The 10,161-nt window shown below is 43.6% G+C and overlaps 1 protein-coding gene across 1 annotated transcript; it reads left to right on the top strand.

Annotated features, from left to right (window-relative positions):
• Nucleotides 1-1,062: 1,062 nt before the first annotated feature.
• On the top strand, nucleotides 1,063-1,932 carry LOC125541507 (glutaredoxin-C3-like). Its single transcript, XM_048704900.2, has one exon. It carries the CDS (start codon nucleotides 1,197-1,199, stop codon nucleotides 1,599-1,601), a length of 405 nt encoding a protein of 134 aa, XP_048560857.2. The 5' UTR covers nucleotides 1,063-1,196; the 3' UTR covers nucleotides 1,602-1,932.
• Nucleotides 1,933-10,161: the final 8,229 nt, after the last annotated feature.

The following is a 10,161-nucleotide window of genomic DNA, read 5'->3' as shown; positions in this document are numbered from 1 at the left end:
CCATCGATCCATCCTCAGATCAGATACTGACGCATCGACTTTACCAGGCCTCTCTGTTATCGACGCCACCAACTTTATAAATAAAACCCAGCCAATTCAACAAGGATGCAACCACGCACACACACTAACCGAGTCTTTCAAACAAGGTCAGTACCAAGCGATTACAGATCAATCTAAAACGAATGTGCGAAGTCACGTAGGCCAGCAAAATGAGCCAGCTATTCTAACTTGGAGTACGAGGTCTAAGCATCGCGTGAAGTGAACTGATCGCCTCCATCGCTAGTCGCATTAGATGTAAAATCAACATTTTCAATAGTCATCGTGATGCCTAGGAATATAATCACTCAACTGTCAACTTATTAAGCTTATTTTTGGTTTTTTTGAGAAACTATTAAGCTTATTTCCAGTCCGCTGCCCTTTCAACATGCGGAAAAAATATTTTACCTTTATGTTCAAAACAAAACATGACGTAGTTTTCCCTAAAGAAAAGGACATCACGTAGTTTTATTAGTACCATATTTCTAGGGTGCCACTTTCACTGTTACACTTCATGTCAATATGGTGTACAGTATAAATACATGTATTATGAAAATATAGAGCAAATGCAAATATAGTATTTTGATTAATAGTGACAATATTTAATAAATTAGTAGTCAACACCGACAAGTTTGACTGCAATTCATTCTGTATTTCTTAACCAAGATAGCAGGAAGTTTGATGCAAAAATCCTAATTTGTGAAATAGGCTTGACTTTTTAGCATTGCTGTGGCCTCTTTAAGCAGAAAATATACTGTTTAACTTCGAGCTGCTGAAACAATCAAGATGTATATGAAAATATATAGGCCTACCAAAATGCTGAAAGTATGCCAAGCACGCAATCAAAGAGGTTTTCAGGGTCTAAAGTTGCATGCGTCTCTTGAGACCGTCTAGTATCGAAAACCTGCATGTACATCTTGGAAAAGAAAAAGGCATTCCTTCTCCTTTCCGTGAAGACGCACCACCCTTGGACCCCAAAAGAAAAAAACGAAACGCCGCTGCCCCCGCTCTATAAATACATGCGCCTCTTCTCACTTGTAGCTCGCCAGCCCTAAAACAGCTCACGCTAGCTCCCTCAAACCACCTCCCGCGCTTAGCTACTTAATAAGCAGTTGTTTAGCCACCTAATTAGCTAGTTAATTTCGCAGCTGTATCGAACAATGCAGTACGGCGCGGCGGCCGAGCAGGCGTGGTACATGCCGGCGATGCCGGTCACCTTGGCGGCGGAAACGGCGGCGGAGCGGGTGGAGCGCCTGGCGTCGGAGAGCGCCGTGGTGGTGTTCAGCGTGAGCAGCTGCTGCATGTGCCACGCCGTGAAGCGCCTCTTCTGCGGCATGGGCGTGCACCCCACCGTGCACGAGCTGGACCTCGACCCGCGCGGCCTCGAACTGGAGCGCGCCCTCGCCGACCTCCTCGGCTGCGCCGTCCCCGGAGGAGCCGCACCGGTCGTTCCCGTCGTATTCATCGGCGGCAAGCTGGTCGGCGCCATGGACCGCGTGATGGCCGCGCACATCAACGGCTCCCTCGTGCCGCTGCTCAAGGAGGCCGGCGCTCTCTGGCTCTGAGCGCCACGATATTGTCAGTGACACCGTTACTGGTTGGGGCTAATAGTAGGATAGATGTTTACATCCACAAAGGTCAGTTAATTATAGATCACTGGTGTGCGTGTGCGTGAGTGTGAGAGAGTGAGAGGTCGGTGTTTTTTTTTTACCACTACTGCCTCCGTCTTGTTTGAGCTTCTGGGAGCTAGTGCGTGCATGCTTGCACTACCAGTCTACCGGGTGTATGTGCGTGTGTGCAGTGTGCTCGATTGGTGCTAAAGAGATCTAGTGTTCATCTCCCTTTGATTAGTTATTTGGCTTGCCTTGTTTAAAAGTTCTGTTAGTCGTGTGTTCACCCTTTGGCATATTGTCTCGTGTGTCCTTTCGTCGTTAATGGTCAGATGCTGGCTTCAGATTTTGGTTGCCTGTTTAATCTACAATGTTGCTATATGATAAGAGAAATTCTTATATATTAGATACACATAGAGAGACCGAGATACAACTACTATTCTTTGAAAAAATAAAGACAACTTATATTAAATTTGCTTAGCCAGATGAACATCAAATGGCTATAAATAATTATACAAACTTGATTTTGTAGAGACAAGTGGGCAACGTGTTCGTACCAATGGTCGGTGCTCGCCGGCCGGTGTAATTTTATTAGGGACCTTTCTGCATGCATGCTCATCTTTTTGCATGAGCTAGCTAGCATTGCGTGTGTGCATGCTATCTTTATGCTTTGTTCGAGATAGCTTTACACTGTTTGCTTCGCCTGTGTCTACTTGCTGCTTGCTTCTTGCCTCCTGCCCATGGCATCATATACTCATATCCTCTGCGTTTTTTAGGACGGCCCTCCCTTTTGTTAACATGCATGGCCGTGTAAAGCTCAAACAGATATTATACTTTGAACACAGCTAACTAGTTAGCTTGGCTTCTACGTGCATGCAAACTGTGGACCATACTGGCCAGCCTGGACCAGGAACAAAAGATTTTGCTTAGTTAACTCTTACTCCCTCCCTAAACTAATATAAAATTGTTTTGATCTCTAAAATAATAATCTAGACGCTCTTATATTAGTTCAAGGGGGGAATAACATAAACCCTGGATGATGCTTGAATTGGATCAGCCGCTTTCACAACCGTTGGATGGCATGTGTGGCAGCCATCCGATCTCCACCGCGTCAACCGCTCGACAACGCACAGTCGTTTGCAACATGGCTGGGGACGGGTTCAGTGGTTTGCAACATCAACCGTGTTGTGCTTGTCCAAAAACATTTTTTCCGGTTTGTAACTTGGCATGTTGTTGCGATTGCACTTTAGTGCAAAAAACGTTGGTGGTGGGGTGTCCATCCCATGCCATCAACATGGCACCACTGATAAAATATAGTGATGGTGTGTGGGCCACTTGCCATCAGTAATAAATATGTCGATGGTGTGCCACGTGTATGGGCCCACACCATCAGTATTGTTCATCATCAGTGATAATGCCATGTTGTTGTCACGCGACCAATTTGGTTTTTACGTGTAAAAAAAAGGGTACATATCAATGTTTTTTTCAGCCAAATGACAATATATTTCTATTTAATAGCTATGGTAAATCATATAACACTTAACTTTGATAGCAGAGGCAAATGACAGCATTTAAGTTCAACAAAATACTAATTAACATAATATGACTAATAGCAAGCACACATTATTGCGGGAATGCCTACCAGTGGCGGCGCAGAAAGCCCACCAGTGGCGGGTGAGACTCTCAGGGGCGCCCGCGACTGACCTCCCGCCATTGCTAATAAGACGTCAGTGGAGGGCACATACCCACCACCGGTAGAGACAACGCAGTGGTGGGCATATCTCTATGCCTGCCACTGGGATTTATTGTTAGTGGTGGCGGGCTTCTGTGGCACTCGCCACATATATGTCCAGCGAGCAACGCCTCTAATCCGAAAGCATGCATTAAACAATAATTACAATATTCAATCACATGCATTACAATATATGTATCACAGATTAGCAACACCATATTTTACCATAATAATAATCCAAATGAAATACAATAGATGTATGCATTAGAGTCCAACTCACATAACATCATAAGCTGCCCTAAAAAACATCATAAGTAAGTAAACATAGCCTTCATAGCGAAGCCTCTGACATGTTGCATGTTACATACATATATGACCTCATGATAACAACAACACCATAATGATAATGGACTGGATAGATATTATTAAATTCTTTACTTGTCCACTTGTCCACACGGTCTTGCATATACTTCATAGTTGATTTTCTCTGTGCAAATGAAGTTGGAGTAACGATCCTCTGCTTCCTTTCAAGTCTTATATCCTTTATAGCAGTTGTTCTCGTAACCATCCACTTGTTCATTGCATTTCTCCCATGAATCATGGACTCCCGAATTCTTCCTATAGTACACCACATACCACTTCATCCATGATGATAAATAAACAAGCTAAAAAGTCAATTTCATAGCTATCCAATTACATATAGCAAAGTCATGTTGCAATCTTCATAGCAACGTAAAAATTACGTTCACAAGCATTGATGATACAGATCACATAAAGGTGATGCACTAGTAGTTCAGAAGTAAAAGTTCAGCTCCATCATAGCAACATAGAAATTAAGTTCACGTGCATCGATCATATAGATCACATAAGGACAGTGCACTGGTAGTTCAAAATCAAAATTTCAGCTCTATCATGGGCTCTCCTCGCCTCCAAACATCCTCATGATCTCGGCTTTGGCGGTCTTCGCAACTTCGACTGCTACTCGAGCGCTCTCGGCGGTTGCTCTAATGCTCTCTGTGGCTGCTCTTATGCTCTTGGCGTAAGCTCGAGCCCCCTCGGCATAGGCGAGCACGACCTTCGTGTACTAAACCATCCTCGTGATAGAATCTACTGCTGTAGGAGTCTTAACGAGGCAGCTCGACTTCTTCATCTAAATCGCATTATAAAAAATTTGACATTTAGTTAAAAGACATTTTTCATGAAAGCCTATTTATGAGAATAAAAAAGATAAAACTGTTACGATAATAGTCGACATATGTCCTTCGGGTCGAAATTCTCTCTCTTAAGTGGTTATACATATGTTGGACACTTCTTGACTGGAAGATTGACCGTCGGTTATGGTCATTCTTCACCCTACCCTCCCGCTTTACCAAGGTCTTAAAGGATGAAGAGGGAGAAGAACAACCCCCTACGACAACAGTCGGTTCATCTCTCAAGTGGTTGTTGATGGGGAACAAAGCATGAAAATCAAAAAATTCCTATGAAACACCCAAGCACTGGTAAAACGAGTTGATATACAAACGGTTTTTAACCCCTTTCTGCTACGGCATTTTAAATTGTCGCCTAGTGAGTGTGTGAGATATGGGGATCCTTCCCACATGACCCAGAAACCACCGGGGATAGGAAGTAGCAAGGCATACGTTTTTGATAACTAGGGGTATGCGTTGCCAGCAGGTATCCCAAATGTGAGTCTTCAAACAACTATTTGTGATATCTTGCATTTCCCAAACGCTCCATCCTTACGACTCATTTGTGCTCGTATTGCCATCGCAGTCGGACTTCTGTGGTTTTACCTTATACAGGCGCAGTGCAGGCATAGTCCAGGCATGGGATTTTTCCAGGCATGTACCAAACTAGCTCTACATTTACGATGCGTGCCACATCACAAGAAGTCCATGATTGTAAAGCGTGTACGATAAGGCGTCAATCACACACATTTAGTTTTCTCGCACCATTTGTGATATTGTCCGACATCACACACGCTTTGCAAACGGCAACTTTGTGCATGGTTATACATGTTTCCTCTCCGTGAACCGTGTCGAATTATGATGTGTATCACACACACGTGCTTTATAGACCTTGTGAGCTGTAATGACCTGCAGAGCGTATTTCACTTTAATTTAATTGCTGCTATTTAAAATTGTACCGAATTTCAATTTGAAAGTAGGCTATAACTTCATTCATATCCATCAGATTAACAACCAATGCATTATTCGATTCATAGGTACATATGTTAAAGAATTGCATCAAAAAAAGAAATACATAAGCACCAAATAAATAATGATGAACCATGGTTGTATACTTGCACTATTAAAGATGGTAAAGAAAGAGACGAGAGACATTTTGGTTGCTGAACAAGGTGAAGCGGAATGCACCTATTGTGCTCTCCTCCATGCAGAAGACACGCACGACTCTAGTCCAACACCTTGTGATGGTCGGCATGTAGATCGAGAGGTAATGTTGAGTAAACTACTTCGGGAACCACTTCAAAGGATAAAGATTCAGACGTTGTCATGTAACACAACTCATTATGGGCAGTAAAAAGAAGGTTGCGGAGTTCTTACTTAGCATCATGTAGTTCATTGTTGTCTTGCATAAAGTGTAAACAAATAATTCGATTGACATTTTTTGACCCATTTTAATAACATTCAGTACAATGCATGTTACTATGTAGCCTCGGATATATTCAATATCACGCTAGTTAACCTACCGATAAATGCATTACAGATATATTAAGTGAAATGTTTGATTCGACGATTAATCCCTTATCAGCCTCCGGGCTATATGGTACCAGCTATCGATATCCTAAATAGTGACTATATATAAGCAATGCGATGAAACTAATCTTGATGGAAAACAACAGTTGTTCCCAATATTTTCCTTTGTGAGTACATCTAAAGGCATGCTAAGCACAATAGGCTAAACATCACCCAAATATATCCATGGTAGACAACATAATCTCCAAATGGTAGCTTCAGTGTGCAAGTTTAAGCATGCTAGTTAAGCAAAACAAGAAGTGGAAAGGTGTGTTAACTGCAATAGGCATAACATTTGAAAACAAGCAAATATAGTAATTCAAACTGGTATTGTGCAGGTCTAAAGTACACTAGTTATTGTTAAAAAATGGAAAGGCGTGTTAACTGCAACATCCTTAACAGCAACCAAATATCATAATTCATAGTGGTATTGTTGAAATTCTTATTGATGAAATTGAACTGCATGGCAAATAGTTGCACATATAGAGCGTCACATTGTCAATGACTGAAATAAACAAGGCATAAGACCATCTCTAGCCGATCCCCGAAAAGTTAACGGAGTAAAACCCTTAGTGAATATATATATATACTTCTACAATTTTTGGCCGTTTCTAGTCGATCCCCTAAACTTAACGTTGTAAACTTCAATTTGATCAAGTTCAAAGCAGTTCAACCGAAAGTAGCATGCATTCAAACATAAACATAGATAGTTTTGCATAACCGAACATAAGACATAAATTTAAACTAAACTAAAGTACGTCTGGTCGAAATGGAGGTTGAGCGAATCCTTCCTCGTTAGGTACGGTGTGTCGCAAGCCGGGTCCGGGCCGGTGCCATTGTCGAGGTCATTGGGGAAGACACTTCTCCACTCGTCGACGTCGATCTCCTCGTCCTCGCCACCCACCTCGACGCCCTTCGTGCTGCCGTCCTTTCCGCCTTCGACCTCGTCATCGGAGGAGGGCATGATAACCTCGCCGCCCTCCGCGCCGGCAAAGATCATTCGCTCCGCCTCCACGAGCTCCGGGTGCTACCGGTGAAGCTCTTGCATGTAGGCCAAGGTGGCGCTCCCTCGCCTCGTGGTCCTCTCATGCCATAGCCGAGCTCACCACCCTGGCTCCAGCAGGATGAAGTCGACCGGACATGTGCAAAGGGGAAATTGAGCCTAGCCGTCGCGCCGTGGTAGCGGACCTGCCAGCGGTCATACTCCATGGTCGCGAGCTTGGCCGTGTGGAAGCTACCGAGCCACCGGCGGGTGTGGGTCTCTCGATCCATAATCTCGATGACCCACGTCACCCACCATCGCTGCCAGACGCCGAGGTAGGACTTCGTCGGTGGCCGGGCCTGTGGGAGGATGGGGAAGTCCTTGAACTGGTGTAGGGGCGCGACGGCGGGCGTATTGGGTGACCGATGATAGTGGCTCGATAAAGAGCTCGTAGAGGACGACGGGGACACCTTGGCAGCCACCTCGCCGATGTCGGGAAAAGAGGCTGGTATAAACCTCTTTTGGGCCATTGGCTCCTCGATCTCCCCGACACACATGCAGAGGTTGACGATGGACGCAGCGTCAGCAGCGATGGCAGTGACCTACCAATGGTTTCGAGCGAGGGGGGTAGTGTGTGTCTACGTGAGCAAAGGTTTTGGGGTGTGTGTGTGGAGGGGTCCAAGGTGGTGTTTGAGGAAATACCGCGGCAACTGAAAATTTTACTAGGCGGGAGTAAAGTGCTGGGCTACTGAAATTTGGATCAAGGGCGAGCAGATATTCTTGAGATTGCGAGGGATGTAGAGGAGGGAGTAAAATGTCGGAGCTACTGAAAATTTGGATCAAGGGATAGAAGCAGAGCGGGAGTTATAGACATCGCACACGGTCAAAACATACTATTTGTGTGCTATTAGAAAGAAAAACCTCTAGGCGAGCAGATATTTTTGAGATTGCGAGGGATGCAGGCGGGTGTAAAATGTTGGGGCTACTGAAAATTGGAATCAAGGGATTGAAGCAGAGCGGGAGTAACAGGCATCGCACACGTTCCACACATACTAATCGTGTGCTATCGAACATAAAAGCTTCTAGGCGGTAGATATTTTCGAGATTGTGAGCTGATATAATTCAAATATATGATTTATATACTAAGCAAGTAAGCAGATGACAATCGCATATATGATGTCTAAACTGAGCAGATGACATTTAATATTGTGTATATGATGTAAAAACTAAGCAATGCAAGACAACATATGCATGATATGAGTAATATAACTCTGCCAAGTTTCAGCATAGACCTCAGGGGGGAAATAGGACTAGCCATCTTTCTCTAAACCCTCCTTTGAGGAGCTATCTGTAACCAGCAAGATGTCTGCTTCAGCAGGTAGCATTGTCTGCTCGGAAGACTCCAGATACTTCCATTACCGCTTCAAATGGCTGATGCACAGGAAGAGTAGTTGAATATACAAACGTTGTCAAAAAATGGAATACGTAATACAAAAAAACGATAGCATGATATAATTCACATATATGATGATTGGCTAAACAACATGGCATTGCATAATTCACATATATAATGCCTTGCAACAAGATATCATTGCATAATTCACATATATAATATCTTGCAACAAGATGGCATTGCAAAATTCACATATATGGTAATTAGACACTAAGCAGGTGGCATTCACACAAAGCATGTCTAAACGAAGCCAATGACATAGCAATGCAAGACACCATACGCACGATATGAGCAACATAACCCTGCCAAGTTAGAGCATAGAACTCGGGGGGGGGGGGATAGGACTGGTCATCTGTGTCTGAATCCTCCTCTGAGGAGCTATCCGTAACCAGCGAGACATGCGCTTCGTCAGATAGCACTATCTTCTCTGAAGACCATGTTTTCACTCAGATTTTTCCATTACCGTGTCAAATGGCGAATGCACATGAAGAGTAGTTGAATGTACTAACATTGTTGATGAATGTAATACATAATGAAAAAAGGATGGCATTATATAATTCACATATAAGATGACTGGCTAAGCATGATGTCATTGCAAAATTCACATATATGATGACTGGCCAAACAAGATGGTGTTGCATAATTCACATATACAATATGGGAACTAGACAGAAGGCATTCACACAAAGCATTTCTAAACTAAGCAGATGACATATTTGATCTATAAAGTAAGCAATGCAAGGCACCATATGCATGATATGAGCAACATCAGCATGCCAAGTAAGAGCGAGGACCTCAGGGGGTAAATAGGAGTGGTTTGCTCCTTCTGAATCCCCCTTTGAACAATTATCTTCCTCTTGATTACAATCTGAAATGGGTGGAGGGGGCTGCCTTTGTGCCCACCATGGAGCGACGTCTGCATGAAATTTATTGCCACGCAAGGCTCATCTCTTTTGCTCTACATGTTCAGTTCCATTGTGTACAATAACTGACATGCATAGGAATAAAACATAGTGAGATTATGTAAGGAGTGCATGGAGAAATTCAGAGTGATGGTAGCAACCTGTGGATAGACCCAAAACCAATGATAGCAGGCAGATAATGGCTTCAGTTAAAAAATGTAGATAATGGCTTCTTTACTGTTTGTTTCCCACCCAACATGAAACTCATAGTAGACACCAGAGATTTACCAGATAGTAGACATATACTACTGATAGCGGCCCCGATATGTACCCCACAACCATTTAAAATCTCAAGTTTGAGCATTAGTTTGTAGCTGACTCGGCATCTAATCTGTGAACATGATGATAAAGTAGCATGTAATATTAAGAGATGCATAACATAAGCAAACACGAAAGAGTGCGACCTCTCTTGCGGACTCCTGTAGTCCTCAAGGTCATCTGCTAAGTTGATGATGGTAATGCAGTTGTCGTGGCTGCCGGTGGTGGGGAAGAAGATGTGAAGCGGCGAAAGACAGTCTGGAGGGCGGATCCCTACTATGGTGGACCCTTCTATCATTGGAGTAGCTCAGCTGGGGTGGACGAAGGCGCAGCAGGAGAGGGACAAAAAACACAAGGTGTTGTTTGACAACT

This window comes from Triticum urartu, chromosome 2A, assembly GCF_056163025.1.
Source record: "Triticum urartu cultivar PI428250 chromosome 2A, HENAU_Tu73, whole genome shotgun sequence".
NCBI classification, from domain to species: domain Eukaryota; kingdom Viridiplantae; phylum Streptophyta; class Magnoliopsida; order Poales; family Poaceae; genus Triticum; species Triticum urartu.
Note: the sequence above shows the minus strand (reverse complement) of the source record. Positions and strands in the feature narration are given on the sequence as shown.